At 35.4% G+C, this 24,841-nt stretch overlaps 4 protein-coding genes across 8 annotated transcripts; 3 read left to right on the forward strand and 1 right to left on the reverse strand.

Annotated features, from left to right (window-relative positions):
- The first annotated feature begins 136 nt into the window (after positions 1 to 136).
- On the forward strand, positions 137 to 5,567 carry Gry (trafficking protein particle complex subunit 11 gry). 2 transcript variants are annotated; one of them, XM_071774502.1, is made up of 21 exons: positions 137 to 303; positions 449 to 650; positions 757 to 926; positions 1,006 to 1,194; positions 1,261 to 1,434; positions 1,512 to 1,679; positions 1,750 to 1,954; positions 2,037 to 2,210; positions 2,293 to 2,371; positions 2,463 to 2,517; positions 2,673 to 2,880; positions 3,004 to 3,209; positions 3,284 to 3,589; positions 3,670 to 3,875; positions 3,991 to 4,127; positions 4,210 to 4,422; positions 4,519 to 4,682; positions 4,743 to 4,965; positions 5,033 to 5,141; positions 5,218 to 5,294; positions 5,370 to 5,567. In XM_071774502.1, exons 2-21 carry the CDS (start codon positions 459 to 461, stop codon positions 5,394 to 5,396), a joined length of 3,282 nt encoding a protein of 1,093 aa, XP_071630603.1. In that variant the 5' UTR covers positions 137 to 303; positions 449 to 458; the 3' UTR covers positions 5,397 to 5,567. The 2 variants fall into 2 exon arrangements, with proteins under 2 accessions (XP_071630603.1, XP_071630604.1); XM_071774503.1 differs by lacking the exon at positions 137 to 303 and having other exon boundaries at positions 509 to 650; positions 762 to 926.
- Positions 5,568 to 5,702: 135 nt separating this feature from the next.
- Positions 5,703 to 7,511, forward strand: LOC139810728 (uncharacterized). Its single transcript, XM_071774522.1, has 3 exons — positions 5,703 to 5,992; positions 6,105 to 6,222; positions 6,923 to 7,511. Exons 1-3 carry the CDS (start codon positions 5,904 to 5,906, stop codon positions 7,049 to 7,051), a joined length of 336 nt encoding a protein of 111 aa, XP_071630623.1. The 5' UTR covers positions 5,703 to 5,903; the 3' UTR covers positions 7,052 to 7,511.
- Positions 7,512 to 9,567: 2,056 nt separating this feature from the next.
- Positions 9,568 to 13,699, reverse strand: LOC139810723 (probable serine hydrolase). Of its 2 annotated transcripts, none has more exons than XM_071774509.1 (6): positions 13,315 to 13,699; positions 13,022 to 13,161; positions 12,547 to 12,591; positions 11,078 to 11,313; positions 10,359 to 10,706; positions 9,568 to 10,243 (listed from the first exon to the last, which is right to left on the reverse strand). In XM_071774509.1, exons 2-6 carry the CDS (start codon positions 13,080 to 13,082, stop codon positions 9,989 to 9,991), a joined length of 945 nt encoding a protein of 314 aa, XP_071630610.1. In that variant the 5' UTR covers positions 13,083 to 13,161; positions 13,315 to 13,699; the 3' UTR covers positions 9,568 to 9,988. The 2 variants fall into 2 exon arrangements, with proteins under 2 accessions (XP_071630610.1, XP_071630611.1); XM_071774510.1 differs by lacking the exon at positions 11,078 to 11,313 and adding an exon at positions 12,045 to 12,277 and having other exon boundaries at positions 13,315 to 13,694.
- Positions 13,700 to 18,189: 4,490 nt separating this feature from the next.
- LOC139809984 (AH receptor-interacting protein-like) lies at positions 18,190 to 20,750 on the forward strand. Of its 3 annotated transcripts, none has more exons than XM_071773313.1 (7): positions 18,190 to 18,339; positions 18,670 to 18,767; positions 18,859 to 19,038; positions 19,115 to 19,283; positions 19,468 to 19,654; positions 19,741 to 19,883; positions 19,970 to 20,750. In XM_071773313.1, the coding sequence occupies exons 2-7, from the start codon at positions 18,693 to 18,695 to the stop codon at positions 20,170 to 20,172; spliced, it is 957 nt and encodes a 318-aa protein (XP_071629414.1). In that variant the 5' UTR covers positions 18,190 to 18,339; positions 18,670 to 18,692; the 3' UTR covers positions 20,173 to 20,750. The 3 variants fall into 3 exon arrangements, with proteins under 3 accessions (XP_071629414.1, XP_071629416.1, XP_071629415.1); XM_071773315.1 differs by having other exon boundaries at positions 18,228 to 18,246; XM_071773314.1 differs by lacking the exon at positions 18,190 to 18,339 and having other exon boundaries at positions 18,379 to 18,767.
- The last annotated feature ends 4,091 nt before the right edge of the window (positions 20,751 to 24,841 follow it).

Genomic DNA, 24,841 nt, shown 5'->3' on the forward strand with positions numbered 1-24,841 from the left:
TTTTCTTTTCTTTTCTTTTCTAATTATGCATCTATTATTTTATCTTATAAGTGCGGAAAGTACAACGTAGTGCAACTAAAGTTCCACTGACTGCGACTACGCGTCGCACTTTCCGCACACGAATTCTAACCTAACGTGCACCTTTTTGCTGATGACAACTCATAACCCTAAATCTGAACTGTCAAAGTGCAAAATGACATACATATATTCAATTAATTACGGTGTCTAATCTGATCTAATCGCAAAATAATCTGCATATTAATAACGTGTTATTCCATGCAGCTCGTTCGTAAGCAGATTCAGGTATTATTTGTATAAGAAACAATATTAAAAGACTAGTATACAAATAATATTAAAGAGCTGAGAGAGGAGAAATTTCTAAACATATAATACGCTTGAAAACTTGTGTGAGAGTTATCACATATTTAATTGTTATTTATTCTTCTAGTAAAGGCCTCATGATGTTTGAGTTGCCGGCAGAATTGATAGCTAAGCCTTTAGCTCTGATAGGTTTGACTGGATTAGACATTGCAAGTCCAGTACATCGCTCTATCTGGGATGCATTCAGCAATAATCGTAGACCAGATTGCGCAGCCGTTCAGTTCAAGCTGCTCAGTTTAGCGCACGAATTTCCTACTGTCAAACCAAAGGTACGTTTGACAGTATATAATGCCTGCTGGGACACACGTGTGAAGAAAGTACTCAATCGATATTATTTATCTGATATTGCTATGTTATTATCTTTATACATTTCAGCGTAGCTCGTACGAATGGTACATACCCAAAGGAATTTTAAAACGGAACTGGATGAACAAGTATCTCAATGACATTCCTTCTGTAGTTGTTGTGTTCTACGATTTAGATTGGAATGATCCTCTATGGAACGAGAAAAAGATGGAATGTGCTTCTAGAGTCCAATCTTTAAGGTAACATTTTATAATCTGTTTAGGGTGTAATTTATCATATTGTTGATGCGTTAGACCGAGCAATATGATGTTTTTTTAGAGCTGCCCTTGATGGGAGAAGTACGAAAATAGCCGTAGTATTGATACAACATGCCGTTCAACCGCTTCCCGGTGCCGAGGACGTAGTCGCAACTGAGCGTGCAACAGCGCTGTGTGGAGCTTGCGATTTAACAGCAAAGCTTTTATATATTCTGCCACATGCTGATCACTTATTGGGATATATATCTAGGTATTTAATTTGATTATTTTTCATTTCTCTATATTTGAAGGAAATAACAAATCTTGTTTATTACAGATTAGAGACAGCGTTCTACGATTTGGCGCAAAACTTTTATCATCACGAATATCGGAATGTCAAAACTCATCGCGATCAACTCACTAAAAATGTTCATCAGTACTTATTCGTTCGTCATCAGTTTAAAATGGCATTCTTGAACGAACTCAAGCAAGAACTGCATCTTGCTCAAAAGTAAAATTAAAAATATGAACAACCGTGTATCGCAATATATATATATATGCATATATGTACATATAAATGTTTTGCAGGCATTATATGCAAGCTTACCACAATCTTCTAGAAACAAGAATGACAGATGCGAACGCAGTAGAAATAAAAACTATTGCTGGCTTTATAAATTATAAGTTATGCAGAATAATGTTTAGTTTAAATCTTCCAAAAGATGCTATTTCTCAGTTTAGACTTCACACAGAAAGGTATTAATATTTATATTGCAATAATTTATAAAAATTTTTATTCTTAACAATAATGACTGTTTATTGTTAGATTTAAACTAAAAACTGGTCCAAAGGAACTCATGTTTGAACATCATGCTTGGATGAGTAGCCAGTTCTCTACATTTGCAGAATTATTTGATGAGGCTATTCGTCAAGGATTACCTGCTGTTCAAACGCAACATCCGGGATATTATTTCCAATTAGCTGCCAGTCACGCAAGTTTACGACAATCTGCGTGTAAAGAACTCTGTCAGGTACTTTTTTTTTCTTTCTTCCAACAAATACATTATGCTTTCTGTTATTCTGTATATTACTTAAGTTTCAATACTATTTTAGCATATAAATAGCTATCCAGATCCAGATCCATTACTAGGTGAAGAGAAACTTGAATTTTATGGACAACGGCCATGGCGACCTGGGAAATTAAGTGCAGAACCGGCAGACACTGCTAGAGAGGCCATCGGCATACAAGCTTTACAATACAGGGAGAAGACTGCAGTTAATCATTCTGTAAGATAATTATTTATATACCTGTGCTTTTAAGTAACGTGTGATAAATGAATCGTTGTAAAACATTTGCATTCCTTTTCAGATAATAATTATCGGTTTACTAGGAAATGCGATATCGCAATTCAAAGTGTACCGTTGTCCAAGAATGCGGCGATTATTAGGTACAATATGTCTTTGAAAATTTAGAGATAAAAATTACTTGTAATATTACTCATAAAATACGTACATTTTCTTTTCTTTTTTTTTTTACAGTCGTGCAAATGGCAGAAGAATACTTCAATGCTCGGGATTATGGCAAAGTTCTTACGTAAGTTAATTGAATCTTTTCTCTGTACTTATAATGAGAACCTTTAGCAAATAAAACTTTGTCGGCATTTAGCGGCAAAGTTATCGATTCTTTCGTTATTTCCTTTAGACTATCTTCGTGCGTTAATATAGAAATCGTAAAATTTGATTGATCAGATTATTGATGCACATGTTGTGGGAATATCATGGAGAACGATGGCCGGTCTTACTCACAGATATCTTAAAGAATGCGTTGCGAGCCGCGTATTTGTCGACCAGTATTCAAGACTATCTTACTCTGGCCTTTGAAGCTTTAGGACCTTCAACTACATTCTCAGTGGAACGACAAGCTGTTATTTATAACAATATCATGAATATACTACAGGTCAGTTCGATGAAGCATTTATGTTTCGCTACCGGCTATGTAATAATCATTGTATAAGTAAATGAGAGTTTACTTTATTTGGTATAAAAATTAACAAAAAAATGACTTAACGTTTGGTAACAGAAGAAACCACCGAATCCAGAGCCAGATCTGCCAGACGATATTAAGCATGTTGCCATGGAGAAATGGATGCTGGAACTAAATCGTTCGGAGCCAAATATTTTTACAATCGATGACAATAACATGACATCATTTGTTGATCTTAAAGCAAGGTTCTTGCAACAAACGTATGCAGTGAATACAATGATAACAGTAGAAGTTGTCGTAAGGTATTTAAATATGTCTTAATACGTAGAAATATAGCTTTAAAAATTACTGGAAGTAATTTTATCTTTAACTGCAGGAATTCTTACTGTGGTATCATTGAATTTTCTAATGCGTCAATAACAGTCAGTGGACCAGGTTACAATGCTGACATTCCAATTGGTGAGGCTCAACAATCAGATCTTATTTTTCAAGCAAAGGAAACGAAAAAGTTCTACTTCAACTTTAAAGCGCCTCATCAAAATGATGGCGTAGAAATTCGTATTAGCACAGTTTCCTTACAAATGGGTGATAGCGCGCATTGTTGTATCATATTGAGATTCTCAGCTATGGGTAGAGAAACGAATTTGTTGGATCGTTTGTATCCTGAGATACAACAACTTCGGTATGTTTATAGAAGCTTAATGTCCATTCTTGGTATCCAAGTCATTTGAGAAGAACTAATATAATTTTTATTTCCATCAGTGGAGGCGAGTTTGAGGCAATAAGATCGTTAATTCACACGGAGATCAAACAGGAAGAATCAAGTTTAAGTTTAGACGCAAAATCCAATAATCCTGCGCTTTTAGGCGAGTGGCTACCTATCACGATATCCTTGTCAGCTAATGAGAATGTTAATGCAATCTGTTTATATGTAATACTTGTATCAGATGGTAGCAATGAGCAATCAAGTATGTTTTCACGCTTTCATAGTATTTTATTTTTTTGGAAATAATTTTTTTCTATCCAATCTTGTAATACTATTCTCTTTTTCTATCAACTAAGCTACTTTACAATATATTTCAGCTGAATTAAGCATTAATATGCTTAGTAAAGAGTCAAAAGTATCTATTCTTGTTGGTGATATGGTAGGAGGTGCCTCAGCCAAACATATTGTGCATATTAGAGCACATAAAGTAGGCGATAGAAATATTATAATAAAGGTACTTATAAATAATTATCTCCAAAAATTAATATATCAACTCATTATAACACGTATTATCATTTACCATGATTATGTAACAGGCCGACTATACTAGACCCGAGCAAATTAGGGGAAGTAAAGAATTAACATATTCGTTGATGGTTAAGAAACCATTCGAGGTTGCAACACAGTTTTACACCACACTGTTCGAACCACTGACAAAAGGTTTTGTTAACGAATCTTTTATCATTATGCCTCACATTACATGTGTTTCCCCATGGCCTATAAACATTCTAAGTACATCTGTAGAATTGGTAAGTCTCCATAGAATACATGTATATAATTCAATCATTTTATAAGTTTGTGTTTGGGAAATTAGAACGTTGTGATAAATTCAAATTTGTAATTAGGCAGATTCCATTCAAAGAGAGGACACTCTTGACAACCAGGAGTCCATTTTGGCGGGTGTTAAACTCTGTGATGGTGAAACAGGGACTGACGCCTATTGCTTGATCCCAAAAATAGGTGGCGAGCAACCAATTAGTATTGGAGTATATACTATCAAGTGGAAAAGGTAAAAGTAACTTTAAGTTAAGATTTATAATACAGTCTGTAATCTCCGTTATTTTTATAGAGCAAATGACGAAACCGCATTGGAAACTAGTAGTAGCGTAACTCTAGCTCCTTTATGGGTCGAAGATGCGGTGATCGGATTGGAAGCCAAAATGCCAGCCCACGGATGGGTGCGAACGCCATTCTGTATATCGTATTTTATAAAAAACCACTCTGATTACCTCGTCACTTTGCGCTTAGCTATGGAAGGCAGTGATGCCTTCATGTTTGCTGGACAAAAACAAGTATGTGATGCACGCTTGTATTACACATGGTGTTACGCAATGACCTTATTGAGCATTTTTTTTTCAGATTGATATTTACATACTACCTAGAAATGTCCGAAGGGTTGATTGGGTTTTACGCCCGCTGGTCGCCGGTTTTGTTGCTCTTCCAACATTATCGCTAACTGTACCTGCAGGTAATAATATCTCCTATATAGAATAATTTACAGATTTTATATTTGCATTTATTTGATACACAAGTATAATTTACAGATGAGGAACACAAGTTGGGTAAAGGACGACTATCAGAGATGATTGAACGTTCATTACCAAGTCATATATATATACTGGTAAGAATAAAAGTCACGTATCAATAAAAAAAATGTTTTAATAACGCTATATTGTAATATATTATATTTTTGCAGCCGAAATCGCAGTCTTTAGGAGAATAAATAAATTCGACATTGGGATCTTCTTTCTAAGAAAAAAAATATATCTTCCCTCAATCAAATTGTATTATAATATTATAATATACATTTTGCACAGACAATTAAATAAGCTAATATGTGTATCATATTTATATATATTAGAGTTATGAATAAATTTTTCTTGGATATAATTTATTTAAAGTTTTTTATTATTGTAGTTTTAATTAAATATATATTATAAGATTACAATATTGTAAATTTTTAACATACCTACTCGTTAAATGTTAAATGAATATCACACTGCTATATTGCCATAGTTCATACATAAATATCGATTGTTTTTAAGAGTACGAGGAAAGAAAGTTACCATGGAAACCATGCAATCTACAGTACACTAGTGAACGTACGATAGTTTTCCTTTTCTGCTTCCTTATTATAGAATAATCAGGGTCAATAATTGTAAAAACATTAATTGTGAATGAATATTGATAATTATACTCGCGTATAGTAGACCACAACCGGTTCCACGAAATGGCGAGGAGCAGCGGTATTGATATTGGAAGTGTTTTTGACGAATATCTGCAAAAAGAACAGCAATTCGAACAAGAAATAGAAGAACGGTATTTACGCTGAAATTGAATATCTGCTAATATTGTTATAAGTATTCGCGTGCATGTACATATAACTTTTCCTGATCAACGAAAATCACGTTATCTCTATCTTATTTTGCAGCAACAAATTACGTCGCGAGATTCGCAATAGGAATATTTCCAAAGTTTCTGACTCGTCGCCAACGAATTTGCCTTTAAATTTAGAAAAATCTCGTATTCGTAATCAGGCTCTTCTGAAGGTTTGCTACAACATACTTTTTACACAAAAAAAAATATGAAAAATGTTATTGAAAGCAAAATTCAGTGTTTGTAGAATGTAGGTGGAAGATATATGCAAACTATGTTGAACATATTTTATTTTGAAGTAATTTTACTGATAAGTCCACAGTGTTATTTATATTAGATATGTATCGTTTTGTTATATTTTTCGCAATTGGAAATTTATGATAAAGGCACTTTGAATGGCTTATAGATGGCTCTATTTAGAATAGAATTTTAGTTACAATTTTACGTAACTATAGAATTCTATTCTAATTTTATGTATTATTGTGATACTGTAATACTGTAAAAAAACATAGAGACTAATACAAAAAATGTAGAGAGAAATCAGAATACACACATTATTAAAATACACACATTAAAATACATAGTGTATATAAAATTATAAATATACGTTCTATTTTTTGAAATCAGACATTAATTATGGATATTATCTAAAATGGGTTTAATTTAATATTTTTAACTATAAACTATTAAAATTTTTAAATTTAAAGAAGCAATATTTTTTTACAAGGTATGATGAAATGTTTGTAAAACTATATTACGTATGTACTGCGCAATATGTGTGTGCGTATCCATACATTCTTATATATGAGGTATTATATATCGAATAATAGAACTTGTATAAAATTGGGAACTTACATATTATTTTTACGGCAGGATTTGGAGATGTCTAGAGCACGTCTGAGAACTTACGCTTCTTACACGCCTACCGATGCGGAATTGCAGCAGATTTCGTCGGCCTATCGAAGTCGTCTTTCCAGAAATATGCAAGACGCGGAATCATGACAAGCTTATTTCCGCGTAATCGGTTACTCGTCGTGTGATCTTTTCAACCTAATAACTCGAGCCGAACGAACAAACTTACAAATGAAAAGTTTGTTGATCGTTGGGATCGATGGATCGGGTTGATTGGCGCGTGATCTATATTTTATGACGTGGCTGCTTCTTCGCGTGTCGAACGACGTGAGAACCGATCCGTAAAATGTGCGAAACATGAGCACAATATTTTTGCGCGCTTCCCTGCCGCGTACGGTTTTGCCACAATCGGATTCGAGTTATTGCAAACAACGGCTATCATTTTTGTTAAGTATAAAATAAAGAAAATTGTCGAGAAAACAGACTGTTATATCTTACACAAATCTATATTATCGTCGCTCATAAAATAATTATCACCACACACGGTAACATATATATTATATTACATTGTAACTCAACAGCGTCAACGTATAATATATTGCAATACGGATATGCTCGTGGTTGACTTCTTACTTTCCAGCGAAATACGAGCCGTAGACTGAAATCCTAACAAAGCTAATTTCCATTCTAATCTATCCGTTCAAAGGTCTCAAGAGGCTTAATTACAAAGGCAAAGACGTTGCGTTTTGAGGACAATCGCGCGTATAGCGATTGTTGGAACTTACCATGCGATAGACCGATGGCTCTTTTTATTCGGCGCCGTCCAGGGTCCAGGAGCTTGCTCGAGGAATTGTGCGCGGAAGGATGCGTATGGAGGGTGCGTGGACAAGTGGCGAACGGTGTTCACCTGCGCGCTCACGCGTGCCATATTCATATTTATTTTCTATGTGCTACGGCATTATCATCGCCGATAATTACCGGCGTGCACAACGTGCACGATAGGACGGCCACGTATCCATCAGAAATTGCCCGATAAGAAGGCTTCGGGGCCATAATAATTCGCTGGGGAGAACTCGCGTTTATTTCAAGCTGCCTTTTTTTTTTACATACGACTCGCAAACGCGAATCCTGACGTTTCGCGGAAGATTTTTTATTTCGCAGGCGTGACTTTTCGACGTTGAATTCGCCGGCAGAGATTAGATTTACAATTTTATCGTCGACCTCGTCACACGAAATGGTTCTTCGTACTTCGCAAAATGCGCAATTTATGCAAATTATCGTAGAAGTCGCGCGTCCTTGCCCGTAACTTCACTTACCTTTCGCGCCTTCGGAAAAATACTTGAAAGATACTATAATATTGTTAATTGTGAGCGACGCGCAAACGTTCTGTACACGTCGGTCGCAAGAAAATCTAGAAGGACTGGAAGGCACCACGAAATTAAACGTGACGAATGCGTTTTCGGGAGTATAATTTTGTATATTTATACGTGGCGTACAACCGTAGCAGCTGAGTAAACGGAATAATGCTGTGACTTCTTACTTTGACCATTGTGATGCCCGCAAACATCTGTATCAACAGCCTCATTATCTCGAGGATATACCATTCCTTTCGCAATTTGGTCAGAGATCCCGCGCTACACCTCTCAGGAATGTATTCATAAATTAACGTTTTAATTAATTTAAATTAATTAATTTTTTTCTCGAAATCAAGATAAAATAAAGATTAACTCGTTCTTAGGAATATTATACATATAAATCAAAATGAAAAATTTTTAGATAAAAAGATCTAAATAATCTAAATAAATCGAAAAATCTAAACCTAAATATGTATACAATATTCGATTGAAAAGGACTTGAATATAGATTGAAATTTACCACCCGCTTCTTGATTGTGAATATAACGAGTACACACTTGTATTACACTTGAAATATTATATCACACGAACATCTGCACTTGTCGATTCGCGTTATATTATACATTATTCTTACATGGACTTTTCGAAATCATTTTACATTATTTCTATACGACTTCGCGCAATGCCACAAAAATATATAATCTCGTTTTATGAATTTATCTATCTAGAGCGCGTGTTGTGGATCATGCTTTTAAGCCATTAAAAGACATTTTATGGGATTGATATAGAATATCGCGTTTCCTCATGTTTATTGTTTGTCCGACTGTAGTTCGAACCGGTTCGTTGTATTTGATGATTACTTAACTGTCAGGTATTAATACATTATTGCCGCCGCTAGTGTTCATTGGACGATGCGTAATGTTTGCTGACCTTGGTGACCAAAGTAGACCAAGACGATTATATTAGGTTTTTTATTTCATTTTTTTTTCATAGCAAACTTATATGAATAAAAAACACAAGCTCTTGTGTTTACATGTTACAAGTGAAACAAAAATCTCAAAAAGTAACGCTTATGTGTCTTTGATTATGACTTATATATCGCATATCTCATTATGTAAAAAATCGTATGTTTTTCTTTTGTACATTTAAAATTTCTTAATAATTTAACAAAAGTTATTAAACAATTTTTCTGTAACATTGATCTTTTTGAATATTAAAAGTTATGGGTGTTAATTTATTCTTTGAATAATTAATATATAAGGATGTAAGGATAATTGTGAGACTGTATGATATAAATCACATAAAAAGATATCAACATTAAATAATTTATTAACTACCACGTAGAAGCGACACTAAACAATGTTTGACAAAATTTGTAATTTAAGACATACAATAATTACATATCTTATATTTTATATGTATCTCTTAATTTTTGCTCATCACAGCACTGAATGTTATACTAAAGCACCTTATTTTCACATATGACAGTAAATTATAATAAGTGCATTGATTCTTTTAAATTTGCTACTTATTTAACATTATTTCATAATGCATTTTTAATAAAGTTGTTTTTGCATTATAAAACTATTTGTTCAAAATTTAATGAAACTAAACATATTCAAGAGCAAGCGTATACGTGTCAAACATAAATACAATCTCCCGTTAATCTACACATCCTAATCACAAAACCTTATCTTAAGTAACTGCATTCGTTAATAACTAAACGATATTACTATAAATTCTGTAAAAAATTCGTAATTATAGGCGCAATTATTTCAGGCTCATTCAAATGTACGTGATGCGTCCCTTTCACCTCATGATATTCGAATTTCCTAGCTCCTAGTTTTATGACGTCTAATACTTTTTGATAATTTTCAGGTTGTTCGAATTTCATTCCAGGAACAGCACGAATGTTGAGATAAGCACATTTTATCTGAGATGCGTATTCAAGTACTAAATCTAAAGACAACATGCCTAAAAGGGAAACCTAAAAAGGAAATAAAATAATTTTAAACAACATTAAAATACGTTATTCTTAGAATAAAATCTACGTTTCACTTTTCGCTAGATAATATACTGTACAGTTAATTAAGTCTTTTTACCTTTAGTCTTGGATCACGAGAAAAATAATATTTGTCCTTTTTATATGCTTGTTGCATACCACGTTTCATTAATATTTCTGCTCCTTTCTTCGTTATAGAACCACCATATGCTTGTTCTACTATCTCAAGCATTTCATCGTAATCGTAGCATGGTACACTGTCCAATGTTAACAATTCGTACTTCAAAAATCTGTCAATGTAATCTCCGGTGAGCGGAGCCGTTTTCTTGATATCCATTGTGCTCGGACTGACGATATCCAAACTTATAAGAGCATCGACTTCATTTGGGTATGATGCTGCATACAGAAATGATATAGCACCACCCAATGAGTGTCCAAGAAGTCTGACCTATTTTCACAATACAATCGAGTTACAATAAGCTTAACTTAATACATATGCAACGTATAACAGTACATTAGATAGTGCAATATTATTTTTTGTTTTGTTATTTCTATATACATAAAATTCTAAAATTCACGCACAATAACATATGTATGTTAAAACATTCACATTAACATAATTCCCATATTTATAAAAAAAAAATGTCATGCAGTACGCTTGAAGGAAACATAAATATAATTGCAATTCAAGTGCAAACAAGGATGACTGTTAGATATGTATGAGACTGTGAGAACACATAAGTATCATATATTGTTGCAAAAGATTGTAATATTGATCTCAATTAAGCAGTGAGCGGGTAAACTTATCCACTCGCTAACCTTATTCCATTTGAAATGTTTAATAATTCTACGAAGGAATATGACACCGTCCCAATAGACATAATAGAATTGACTCTTTGGGTAGTGCGAAGATAAACCGTGCCCCGGCATATCCAAGCAAAGAACAGAAACGTCATCGGACAGCAATGGCATTAACGCGTCAAAACTGCCTGCGTTATCTTGGCGCCCGTGTAATGCCAGTATCGGTTGGAGCTCACTAGGGCCCCACCATTTGCCTGCAGGTAAGAGTCCCATAATTATTTTTTTATCTTATTTTATTTTTTTTCTAGCTTATGACATCAAGGCGCGGATCTTGCTCCAATAAACTTGTAGCGATTTTGAATTTGTTAAACGAAAAGAGATGAATTTTATAATCTTAAAAATGCAACAAAGTTACAGCTGAGTTAAAAAGCCTTTCTTGTCCATTATTTGAGGATTTGATGTAACACATAATACACAGTTATACAACGATACTTTGCATAATCTAATATCTTTAGGACCACACTTCGACCAAGCTCCGATTAAGTTAATCGGAGCTTGGTCGAAGTAACCCTTTAAACAATCAATGTGCTAGTATTTAAGAGTTGTAATATTTGTATCGAATATATTACGCATACATATAACAGTCAGCCTTTTTAAACATTTTATTAATAATCACAATGTATTTAAGCACAATGTGAATATAAAATAGCAAATTTAATAATGTGTTATATCTCAATGTTGAACGTACATACATATAAATACCACTGCAAAATGTAAATATTCCAAATTAAAAATGTAAATTAAGTGATTGGTAGTATAAATAGTTTTCACATACTCCATAAATTAAGCTGCAATTGCATTTAACTTCTGCAAAATAAAGTATATAAAACCCATGCTCTTGCTTGTCCCACGTCACCGTTATGCTTATTATATAAAAAAAAAAAAGATTTACATATCGCTGTATAACATTGACTCGCTGGCTAACCTTGTTCCACTTGTAATATCTAACAATTCTACGCAGCGCGAGAACCCCATCCCAAAATATATAGTTGAACTGTCCGACTGGTAGATGAGAGGAAAGGCCGTGACCAGGCAGATCTATACTCAGTATAGCTACGTTCGGCAATAATTGTGCCAAGGCGTCAAAAGTGCCCGAATTGTCCTGCCAGCCGTGTATCGCCACTATAGGCTGCTTATCTGCCGGTCCCCACCAATTTCCTAAATTTATCAATACGTTGAATTTTATGTGACATTTTTGTAGAGTCGTTATAACGCTTTTTAATTTACGGTGTCCCCGAGTTAACTCTCGCGAAAACATATTTATGACAAGTGTCCGACATTCTCCACGGGCGCGACAATATTACGATTCTATTGCACGAATGTGATATAGAGTAAAATTATCTTTCCATCTCGAAACGCCGATATAAATTTACGATATCAGACGGAGATCAGAATACGCAAGACGTAACCTGGTACCTTGTACTGACCTCTAATGTGGCCCCACGGCACCGGTATCTCTACTTCCTTGACATCTGTAGAAAAACGGATATTCAATTATCGCAAAAAGATGATACTTTTAAAATATTTTAACCCTTAGTAGTCACACTGGGTCAATTTGACCCACCCTCATTTGGCTCTAAATATCAGCTAAATACCTAGCTGGGGCTTAGTTCGCCATTTACAAGATAGAAACCGTCATTAAAATCATGTATTCATTCACGATTTTTTTTCAACATGTTGCCATTTGATTTATCACAAAACCGCAGTGGTTTTATATTCTACAATATTCAAGGTATGTTACAGAATTATTTGAACCCGATCAGACCGATACTGTTAAAAAGGCAACCGTTAAAAATCGACTGGGTCAATATGACCCAGTATGACAAGAATGGGATTCTAGAGAAATGTGACTACGAAGGGTTAAATAGACGAGATGGCACATGGCAGGGTCGAAGAACTAACCTCCTTTCTTGTATCCGTTCGTGGCACTTTCAGCCGAAACCTTTTTCTCCTTAATATCCATGTCTCGACGTGACGGTTTGCGATCAGAATTCAGGCTTGCTCGACAGAACTCGTGGTTCTCGTGTGTGCTGTCAGTAAAACTGCAAATAGAAAAATCGTCGATCACTATATCGGCCGCACAAAAGAGCAACCTCACGCGGGCATGAATCTTGGCCCTTGGGGAAGAAGGATTTCGTTTTTCAGCGGATACGCGAACCGCGGACATTCATCGAGACCTTGAAAAAAAAACTCACATATTTGTTGTGTATCCGGAGGCACAGAGGCTGAATTCGTTCGTGAAAAAGAACACGTCGTTCTCGTCACCTGTTTCTCGTCGAGCGCGACGATCTCGTAATCATCGCTTCTCAAAGGTCATCATATGTTACGAAGACTCCTCATTCAGGAATTCGATATCGATAATTGCTCGTCGGCCGCGTTCGGAGAAAACGACTCCACTGTGCTCCACTGCGTCTGTGTGAGCGGACACTATACTGACACTGACTACGACACTACGGACACTGCGGACAGCGGACCGACACAGGCCGGTATTTATAGTCGAATCTCGAATCTTACATTTAAGACCGTCTTAAGTACGATCTTAAGATGTCATTAACCAATCACAGAACCGTATTAGCATCTTAAGTCTTAAGACGTTAGCGAATCGCGCGTCTAATAACAATAACGCCCCTTGCACAATGCCAGGCAACAGGCAATAGGAACAGGAAATGACAAAAAAATCGTTAATTACAATCTATAAAATTCTATGCTATAAATATGCTACGATTGATTGGCGACAGGCAATAGGCACAGAATTTTCAACGTGACGAAAACTCTATGTTTATTCTGTATTTATACATGATTTCTGATTTCTATTCCCTGCTCCTATTACCTGTTGCCTAGCATCGTGCAAAAAGGCCCTGCGAATATTCCTGTAATAAATATTAAATATTGGGATATAGAAATGTGAATCTCTCATATTTATATCTTGTATTTTATTCTTTTCCATTGTGCGTTACGTTTAATTATTATTATTTTCTAATTCCAATTCCTAATATTTATTATTTATTCTTGTGCCATGCTTGTCTGTGTATTAATATGTGTGCTCTCTATTGTGCGCAGGGCCTAACGGGACGACGCGACGCGACGTCACTGGCGGCTTTGGCGTTAGTTCGCGCGATTGGTCGGCTCCCGGCTCCCGCACGCGTAATCGCGGAGCGACGGTGCTTTTGAATCGATTTATATTTCGCATTCCGAGAGATATAATAGACACGTTGAAAAGAAGAAAAGTAATAGACGCGCGAAGGGAAAGGAATAGATAGAGGGGGAGAGAGAAAGAGCGATCGTGTGAGAGAGATTGCAATGCGATATGCCACTGCAAATTTACTTTTACCTCTATATATATGTATTAATGTATCTCGCAATCGTCTATTCGCTTAGTCACGGCACTTCCGCCTACATATGCCTCCTGCTCTGCTCCTTTCTTTCCTAACGCAGGTGTCAGATGTCAATTACCTCGCCTGAACTTTCGCGACACTGTGGAGGAAGGAAATCTCGGCCGGCCCCGATAGATTCGCACGCGCGAATCGCAGACCTCTCGCCGCCAGATATTATACTGCCGATATATTTCTCTGGCGCACGCACCAACCATTTTCCATTAATATTAATGATTATTAATGACAATATTATCTTATATTGCGTCATGTTTTTTTTATCGCACGAACCATAACCGGTGTATCCTGCGACTGTTACTATACGTTTACGCGATCGCGTGTTACTTCTGTAGTAACTTTTACGATAATTCCTTCGCGTAAACGGGATTTTGTAGTAACTTACAATAATTTACTCCGCGTAAACAATCATTGAATTATCGTAAGTTACTACGGAAGTAACGCTCGCGGAAGCGTAGTATGTTACGCGTGAGATACACGCGAGACACGAATCATATTGAGGTAAAACTGAAAGGTGAAACCTAGCGTTTTGCCAAGTAGCGAGCTGTCGTCATCTTGACATCAAATGACGACATTTTAGTCGTCATTTTTGACGTCATAGGTCACGAATAGATTAGCAAATAGCATAATAGCAAATCCTTTTTTCCCGCATTTTTCGATGACTATACCTTGATACTTTTAAAATAGAATTTAGATATTGTAACAAAAATAAAAAAATATTTTAAAAACTTGATTGCATTTTGTAGTCGTATTCAATTTTGCAAAAATACAAATGTAAGAATTATTATTATTATTATTATATTATTCTGAGGCATTTTTTTCAAATCAAAAATAAAAAAAGGGTGTCCGGGTCCCAGCGAGACACCTTATGATAAGGTTTTCTTGACGAACCAACCAACCAACCATTGCATTGCCCCAACTTAGGGACCCTCTCTAAATATATAGAGGCTGGGCAAGCAAGCAGCAATACTCTCGGTGGGTTGCCATCCCCATCTACAATTCCGAGAGGTGGCGATCGAAATCTGACCAAAAACCGTCTTGGTTCTAACTGGATTTGAACTCGGTTCTCCGGCTCACTAGACCAGCGCACATCTCTCTGCGCCACGATCGCCACACTCTTGATCGGTGCTCTTCAGAATAAGTAGTTGTCTCCCGACAATATACGATCCGTAGTCAGTTGAATGTAATCTTATTTACGAGTAGAATACTACGTTTACGCGAACGTTACTTCTGGTAGTAACTTACGATATATCACTCATTTACGCGGAGTAAATTATCGTAAGTTACTACAAAATCCCGTTTATGCGAAGGAAAATCCCGTTTACGCGAAGGAATTATCGTAAGTTACTACAGAAGTAACGCTCGCGTAAACGTAGTATGAGTGACCAAGCTTTCAGGCGACGATGCAAAGAAAGGAGATTATAATACAGTGCAACAATGCCGAAGTTGCGTTCACTATGAATTATTGATGAGAACTGAGCGCAGCACAATGTAGATCTTTGTTTAATAAGTAGGCCGGTTCTCTTCGTTGAAATAATCGCAATTAATGCAACGCGTCCTAATCTGTATATACATATATAAAAATTAGAATGTCTGTATATGTTCCCTTTAATTGTTAATTCCTAAGCCCTTTGACCGATCTGGATCAAATTTTGCACAGTTTATATGGTACTCTCTAGATCCTTGTGGAAAATATAATCAAGCTACCATGAAATCCCCCTGGACATCCCACCCTCTCTCCCTGATTTCATCCCTTCAACATTGATAATATATATATGCAGTTGGGCAACGCCGGGTAGTTTAGCTATATAGTGTCAGAAATAATAATTGATTCGATTTTGAGGAAAAAATCTAGAATTTCGTATAGAGAAGGGAATAACAATTGAGCGAGACGGGGGTCGGTTGGTTGAGAAAGACGGAATTCGTTAGGTAGGACTAAATTAAATTTAAGCATAATTATAATTTCGTGGAGAAGCTAATAAATAAAAAAAATTACTTTTTATTGTTGCTACACGGGTAGCGCGATAAAAGATCTAATTTTTACACTAAAGATATGATATTAGGCATTGTTTGTTAAAGAATCGTCTCGGAGAAAATTCGAGAATATTAGTAAACTTGAAACTTTATCGCGACAGCAATTTTGCGGCACGTAATGTTCGCGCATAAAATTTGAGCTTATTTTTGCATATGCTCGAGCGATATGACTTCGCGCGACAAGGACAAGTGTAAAACTAGTTCGTAAAATCGTCCAACATTCTTGTAAATGTAATGTTTAATTAGAAGCGTGACCTCGCCGCGCGCAGCCGATATTTTCACGTTCGCCGTTCGTGATATTACGAACGCCTGATATGCAACGTGCAGCTATCAGGTAATTAATTTTTCAAATCTGAATGAATTAGTCCGTAAATAAACGTGTCGCGTATGACGTCCTGGCGTTCGCGCTTTCGGACTCCATAATTTTTTAACACGATTTTAACGTGATTTCAACAAAATTAATATCTGACCTCGAAGATTTATCTCATTATTGTCTGAACACGTTGAGAACCGTACCTACGGCGACGAATCCTCTCTTGGATTTCTTGGAAACTTTATTTGTTGAAACTAATTTTTTACGCGATATGAAAAAATATTTTCAAAGGCGCGTAGCGTGATGTCATGGATGAAACTCGTGTATATAGTCATTTAACATAAGACAAGAGAGTTCGTGTTCCGTTCTAAGAATTATTTGTTTAAATATCAATTTCTTAAAAGCCTGTTTTTTTTTTTACATGTACCTGTCCAATGCGAGTTCACTTTATATTTGAATAAATACTTCTATATATATATATATCATGTTATTCCCATCATGCAGCTATATATATTATATATGTAATTTAAGTATGTGTGTAATATATTTAATATAATTATAATATAGTTTATAGGAGTTGCCAATCTTTTTTATCGAGAGAAATATCTTAACGAATAATATTATTAGACAATAAAAGATCCGGCCCGACTAAATATTGGTACATTTTCTATTTTACTTCACTGTCATCATGACTCACTTTAATATAAAATATCTTTATTTTAAAACTCTTTTATATTATAATGGCGAAATTTCTTGGCGGATCTAGTTTTGCGGGCCGTAGGTTGTATAACCCCTCATGTAGTTTAATTTAAACATAATATCTATATATATATTTCTGATAAATAAATATATTTATATATTTACCTGCAGTAAGATACATTGCGATTTGTGCAGCGATCAAGTTATTATAACTTTCCCTTGCGGAAGTGTGAAAAGTGAAAATTTTCACATGAACCTTATTATATCACGTGACGTTTTGCGCGATCATGTAATTTAGATCGAACGAATGGAAAGTGAAAGCCAAAAAGTTCCGCTCGAGAAATTACATAACAATATAGTCTTGTTAAAATCCTTTTGTTTGACCCATTTTTTCTAAAATCGAAAAGAAAAGAAGTTTGGAAGGGGATCATTTCTATAAAACGGCATTCTGTATTTAATAAAATATCTTTTAACAAAAAACAAGAAAGCGCAATTTTAAAGAGCATATATTATATAATATAGAATGCACTATTACATATACACAGTATATAACCATCATTCTTTCTCAGAAAAATTGCGGAACCTTAGATCGATATGATACTTCGCTAAAAATGTGAAAAATGCAACAGGTGCAATGGAAAGGAATAAACTCCGATTTTATTGATTATTCGTTTTCGATATTTGTTCAATACGTAAGGGTGATATATCACTATTAATATCTCCCTAGTCCCTGGCTGTGCAAGTAAAATCTGATAACTCGAAATACCGAGCAGTAGTGTAAATATGTGAGTTTTGCATAATCATTATTTGGTGATAAATCATTTATAATGCAATAATAATGATTGCAAGTTATTTGTTTAGAAAAATATACTCTATTATTTATATATTTACGTATAAGGATTAAAGTTTTGCCATATTGTTCTTCAAATAAATTGTTGAGGTTATGAAGCTGCTTTCAAATTAACCTTTCAAAGATCGTATTGCTTCTGTACTTTAAATTGCTGTGATAACATATACGTGGCGAACATAGTCGTAAACATTTTGCCTTAATAATCAGATCAGACCAAAGTTTCTATCAAAAGTTCAATATTCGTTCTTATCTATTACATATCTAGATACCCGCACATAACCTATCATAATGGATAACGAGTACATAGTCAAAACCGTTCTTCATGCTGGGTCAGAAGTGATTAATTTTGTACCAGGAACAAAGGTACGTGTATATCCTGTTTTTTCTAACCATACAAGATTTCTACTTGTAAACTTTTGTTATGAACGGTTACTTTTAATTAGCTCTTTTCTAGGTTATATTTCACTTTAGAACCACAAAATGCGATTCCGACAAAACAGTGATAGATGACAGTAGGACGATGGGAAATCCAATGGAACTCATATTAGGGAAGAAATTCAAGTTGGAAGTATGGGAAGCAATTGTACAAAAAATGGCATTGAACGAAGTCGCCTGTTTCAAAGTGCATAAAAGTGTATGTTTGTGATACTTACTTTGCTACAACTGTGCGCTCAACGCGGTGTATACTTTTATGATGAATCCTGTTTTAGCTAGTGACTACATATCCTTTCGTCTCCAAGACACTAAGAGAGGCTGGCAAGCCGCAATCACAAAAGCGTAGTCATCACTGCTGCGGCGTTACTCTCCAGAATGAAGGCATTGGGTATGCCGATCTGGACGAACTTATAAAATATCCTCAAGATTTGGAATTTACAATAGGTACAAGTATATAATAAATAAAACACCATATACTTCGTCAGAACTAAATTATAAGAATTTCCAATATACTTTTAATGATTTTCTACATTTATCTTTCTTTTTCACAGCGTAAAAGTGCAAAGATAGTTTTTAAATAAACCTAGAAAACAGCAGGATTAACAAAAAAAACTCTTGTATCTTACAGAGCTTGTCAAAGTGGTATTGCCAAATGAGTATGAGAAAGAGTCGTGGCAGATGACGGAGAATGAGAAGCTTGAGAGTATTCCGCATCTGAAGGAAAAGGGAAATGCTTTATTCAGAGAAAAAAAACATGACAGCGCATCTGAAATATATGCAAAGGCGATAGGAATATTAGAACAACTCATGCTAGCGTAAGTCTTTGAAACTCGATTGTGCGATTAAGACGTAAGAACACGACCGCATTATAAATTGTAATAAATCGATATTTGATTTTTAGCGAAAAACCGAACGATGACGAATGGTTATCCTTGAATCGAATGAAGATACCGTTGCTTTTGAACTATGCGCAATGTAAACTGTTGAATAAAGAATATTATTCAGTTATTGAACATTGTACAACAGTTCTAAAAACAGAGCCAGGTATGTAGAAATTTATTACAAGATCAACATCAGGTTGCAAGAAAGCAATATCAGAATACCATAGAGTTTTCTTTTTTTACTTACAGATAACGTGAAGGCACTTTATCGAAGGGGTAAGGCTTACATTGGTGCGTGGGACGAAAAAAATGCCACCGGAGATTTAAGGAAGGCTGCTGAAATTGATCCCTCTCTACAGAATACTGTCGAAAAGGAATTGCAGGCATTTGCAGCAGCCATCAAAGAGAAGGACAGTGTACAAAAAGAGAAATTATCAAAAATGTTTAAATGAGCTTATAATGCTTATTTCGATGTTATTAACGTGAAATTAATTCATAAGTATTTGCATCGAGTCAATTTATATAAATTGTTTTCTTTTTTATTTTTTTTAAGAATAGACTAGCTTTTTATTGGGTTCCATCATTAAATGCCTATATCTATATTCTGAAAACAATATTAAATCTATTGTGTATATGTGTTAGAGATTTAGAGAAATAATCTATCGCACAAAACATATCTTTATATAAATTTCTTATCGTGCAAGTACTTAAGAGATAAGAATTATGTGCATTTAATATAAATCATTTTAAAAAATACTATTATTGATGATAAAAGAACTGATATATTTATTATTTATTGTTATAAATAAGGGACAAGAAAATAAACTATATATATTATTAACACTCATGTTTTAATGTGAAGTTTTGAAAGGTACGAAATAATGAACCGATTTATTATGTAAACGTAATTATTTGAGATTTGTTAATTATCACGCAGAGAGCACATCATTTTTTTTTTCCAACATACGAATAGTGCCATCTGGGCTGCGTTCGGTAACGTCACCCGGGTAGTACATACGGGACGGGTATACTCTCTTCTCCTTCTAACTCGCTGAGAAAGACAGATAGAAAGAGAAGGGAGTATACTTGTGTGCACTCGGGTGACGTTTCCGAACGCAGCCCTCTGTATCTTAAATCAGTCAGATGAGGGTGACGCTAACACATCGTCCGTATTTTATAGCAGTACCTATAACTCAACAGTGTATAGTAATATTGATAAGTAACATCTAATTACGTAATATTTATTTATTTAACCGCCGAAAGAGATTTGACTAAATATTAAAAATATATGTATTGTTTAACTGCTTCAATATTTGACAAAAATAAATAAATACATTATTGTACTATCAAAAGTGTTTTTCTAGGCATGTAAATATAAAATTAGTAACTTGTTTCTCCTTTCAACCTGAATTCTATTAAAATATTTATTTGTGTTCAATGACGTAACATCACGTAACAGATAGTCGTTGTAAGACTCAGGCATAATAAAGATTGCAACAAAAAGTTTTGCTATTGCAAAATTAATAGCTCTTGCTGCAAAGAATGTTAGCTCTCATATTTAACGAATAGATTAGCAATTATAGCATAAATAGCAAAATCCTTTTTTTCCGCATTTTTCGATGACTATACCTTGATACTTTTATATGTAAAATAATGAATAGAATTTAGATTGTAAAAAAAATAAAAAAATATTTTAAAAATTTGATTGCATTTTGTAGTCGTATTCAATTTTGCAAAAATACAAATGTAAGAATTATTATTATTATTATTATATTATTCTGAGGCATTTTTTTCAAATCAAAAATAAAAAAAGGGTGTCCGGGTCCCAGCGAGACACCATTTGAACAAATCAATCTTCTTTGTAACCAACCAACCAACCATTGCATTGCCCCAACTTAGGGACCCTCTCTAAATATATAGAGAGCTGGGCAAGCAGCAGCAATACTCTCGGTGGGTTGCCATCCCCATCTACAATTCCGAGAGGTGGCGATCGAAATCTGACCAAAAACCGTCTTGGTCCTAACCGGATTTGAACTCGGTTCTCCGTCTCACTAGACCAGCGCACATCTCTCTGCGCCACGATCGCCACACTGTCGATCGGTGCTCTTTGGAATTAAGTAGTGTCTCCCGACAATACGATCCGTAGTCAGTTGAATGTAATCTTATTTACGAGTAGAAGTGTAGAAGTTAAGCAGCCTAAACGCTATTTGCTCAGTACCGCGAGACACTTTGCTTCCCGGCACGTACCGTAAGAGCGATTGACGATCGCGAGCACGGCTTTAATATGACATGACGTCGTTACGTGTAGAAGAAGGTTGTCAATATTACACGTACGTGCCACGTGTCTGTTCGCCGAAATTAGAAGCGATTTGGGAAACGATTCGATATCAAACTGGAACGATTAGACCGTTGAATAATTTTATTATTTATAATTAGGGAAATTACATCTCACCTTTACGAGCAAACATTTAAAATTTATTTTTTTGTTTAGCATCTTCAACGCACACTCGCACATTCCTCGCGGACGAGTAATGTAGCGTTAAACACAGAATCGGGCCGACTAAAGAACGACTAAATAAAGTTTATGCAAATTGTCATCTTCGGCCGCAGTGCTCTGCGGCGAGACGCATACGTCGCGATTGTATGTACGTGCTCATAAAACAGCACGGGTAAATAATGAGAAGCGTCACGTTTCAAAGAAAGTAGTCTCCTCGGCACGATAGCTTCGCGTAGTCGTCGCATCAACGCGATTGCATTTGCCTCGCGATTAAAAGGAATGGAGATCAGTCCTGCCTTTCTTGTCGATTATCGTCGGGCTTGTGGAATCTCGGGGTAATAAAAAAAAATGACGATTGCACTGATGAAAGTGGCGGAAATATCGATCGATTATATCGAGACGCTGAACGCCTATAATATGCCATTAATACGAAAATCAATCTTCTGAGCCTATTTGTAGTCCGTTCTTATTTCAAGACCGTCTTAAGTCTTAAGATGCTCTGTGTGTGATTGATTTATAACATTTTAAGATTGTGCTTAAAACGGTCTTAAATATATAGGTTTGACTTGGAAACCTGTTGAAAAAGGCGGGATAATCTCTCCCATCTTCGCTGATTAATTTCGCTCGCGCTCTCATTTGTACCTCTGCGATTCATTATCTCCGTATAAATTTTTCGACGTTCGTGCCTCTTTCTCTCCTTCCGTTGTTATCTTTCGCGCTAAGTATTTCGCGGAAATACTTTGATGACAGCTGAGACAGATTCGCGGCGAACGGCGAGTCGAGCGATGTCGACGATGGTTCGCGATGGCATTGATTTTTGCGCGTGAAAGATATTTTGCGAAAAAAATACTATTGAGAAAAGAATAATATCAATTCGTTACAGTACACAATACACGTGTACACACACGCCACAGTTAGTAACAATATGACGTAGATGGCAACGCGCAGAAACAATGACGGGTACTAACAGCTGTTATCTTATCTTTTTTTCTGTGAATGTCAACATTCGGGGTTTGTCAGTATAGTATACTATACTGTATAGTATACTATGGTACTTGCATCAGATATTTCTGCCTTTTCCTTGCGAGCGACGCTCTGTTGAAAGTTCTGAACTCGTGACGTCTTGTAGAAGATTTGACCGGTATGATAAAAAAAAACGACTTTAGATACTACGAAAACAAATTAAGTAGCAGAAAAATTATTACGTATACACCTTCGATAATTTGTATTTGAATTTTTAATGCCAAAATGAATCTAGTTCGATTAACTGGAATAATTTATCGTGGTAACGACCATTTCGAGGGGATAATCGAATCTCGATACGGAAACCTAAAAGGCAATTTTGCGAGTCTGATTGGAGTCGTCACGTCCAAGGCGAAGAGATCCGAACGTGGAACGTGACTTGCTTGAAGAAGCCGAGTTCGCTCGCCGACCAAGCAAACCGTGCCGATGGAAATAATTTAAATCAACCTAAATGACAACGATGTCGGTCGTCGCGATCGAACGTGTCAAATTGTAGCGATGAGTTTATTTTGAGCTCTTGGCCTAAGCGCGCATATCTTATATTTAAAGTAACCGCATGTGCGTGGACAATAACTCCGTTTTCGCCGCAGCGCAGGTGTGAGTGAGCGAGCGAGCGCGCGTCATGGGGAGATATAAATCGCATCTCGTCGCGTTGTTTGTCCTGGCGTTCCGCGGAAAGAAATTTCCAAATTGCGTTGCGGACACGACGACCGATCACTTTTTCTCGAGCTTCGTTCTAGTCATCCGTACAAACCACAAAAAATGTCAATCGCGTATCCGTGATGCTTCTCTCGATTCGCTTACGAGCGAATCTCATCGTTCTTCGCGGAAGCCAGCGTGCGACGCGTCGATCAAATCGCGGCGAATCGTCGTCAATGTCGTCATTCTCTGTAGCTCTCTTACGATTCTTAGCATTTTTTCGGCTAAGGCTAGGCTACTACTCGTAATTATATTTTAATTGGGACTGACATCTGATTATTATCTGTAACATCAGCATGTAATTTCTATGTTGAGTAATATCGTGTAAGAAATAACTCGTAAAACAATCTGTCTTTGAATTCCAGGTTATCCTTATAGTTCCTAAATCGCAAACGTGGAATTGTCAAAAACTCGAACATTTATTTTTATACCATAAAAACATCTTTTAAAGAAAGGTAAAAAATGAGCGCCAAAGTGTTCGCGCCCGTCGAAATAAGTATTGCGTGAAACATTGTTATATTTTAATCTAATTTTTGCTATAAAAGTATAGCGATATCAGATGTCGCGCAAACTGAACATGAGTTTACGCACATTGTAAAATTTAATTCTTTTATTACACAAAATTTAATTCTTCTATAATATTTAATAGAATAATAAAATATTTAATGCCAAAAGAACTTGTTATTAAATAAGAAAAATTGTGTTTATCATGATATTTAATTCTTTGGTTATTATGCGTATTAAAATAACACATAATGTTTATTGTATACTAGATAATTTAGATATAATAGTCCCTGGTCATATTATTAAACGCGCCTTAATTTTTTACAATTTATTGACTTCCCAGCATCGCAGCTTTACGATACCGTTCATCTATCATTGTTATAATTCAATCAAATTAT

The sequence above is a fragment of the Temnothorax longispinosus genome, chromosome 3, assembly GCF_030848805.1.
Source record: "Temnothorax longispinosus isolate EJ_2023e chromosome 3, Tlon_JGU_v1, whole genome shotgun sequence".
Lineage (NCBI taxonomy): Eukaryota > Metazoa > Arthropoda > Insecta > Hymenoptera > Formicidae > Temnothorax > Temnothorax longispinosus.

What these genes read in the sequence shown, in the direction of transcription:
- LOC139809984 (XM_071773313.1), top strand. Translation starts at nt 18,693, where the DNA reads ATGGATAACGAGTACATAGTCAAAACCGTTCTTCATGCTGGGTCAGAA. An exon ending in ATTTTGTACCAGGAACAAAG is followed by an intron (nt 18,768 to 18,858) that starts GTACGTGTATAT and finishes GCTCTTTTCTAG; the next exon opens with GTTATATTTCACTTTAGAAC. An exon ending in TTAGAACAACTCATGCTAGC is followed by an intron (nt 19,655 to 19,740) that starts GTAAGTCTTTGA and finishes TTTGATTTTTAG; the next exon opens with CGAAAAACCGAACGATGACG.
- LOC139810728 (XM_071774522.1), top strand. Translation starts at nt 5,904, where the DNA reads ATGGCGAGGAGCAGCGGTATTGATATTGGAAGTGTTTTTGACGAATAT. An exon ending in GAACAAGAAATAGAAGAACG is followed by an intron (nt 5,993 to 6,104) that starts GTATTTACGCTG and finishes CTTATTTTGCAG; the next exon opens with CAACAAATTACGTCGCGAGA. An exon ending in GTAATCAGGCTCTTCTGAAG is followed by an intron (nt 6,223 to 6,922) that starts GTTTGCTACAAC and finishes TTTTTACGGCAG; the next exon opens with GATTTGGAGATGTCTAGAGC.
- LOC139810723 (XM_071774509.1), bottom strand. Translation starts at nt 13,082, where the DNA reads ATGGATATTAAGGAGAAAAAGGTTTCGGCTGAAAGTGCCACGAACGGA. An exon ending in GCCGTGGGGCCACATTAGAG is followed by an intron (nt 11,314 to 12,546) that starts GTCAGTACAAGG and finishes TCTTACCTGCAG; the next exon opens with GCAAATGGTGGGGCCCTAGT. An exon ending in AACATTTCAAATGGAATAAG is followed by an intron (nt 10,707 to 11,077) that starts GTTAGCGAGTGG and finishes TTGTGAAAATAG; the next exon opens with GTCAGACTTCTTGGACACTC.
- Gry (XM_071774502.1), top strand. Translation starts at nt 459, where the DNA reads ATGATGTTTGAGTTGCCGGCAGAATTGATAGCTAAGCCTTTAGCTCTG. An exon ending in CCTGAGATACAACAACTTCG is followed by an intron (nt 3,590 to 3,669) that starts GTATGTTTATAG and finishes TATTTCCATCAG; the next exon opens with TGGAGGCGAGTTTGAGGCAA. An exon ending in CAAGTCATATATATATACTG is followed by an intron (nt 5,295 to 5,369) that starts GTAAGAATAAAA and finishes ATATTTTTGCAG; the next exon opens with CCGAAATCGCAGTCTTTAGG.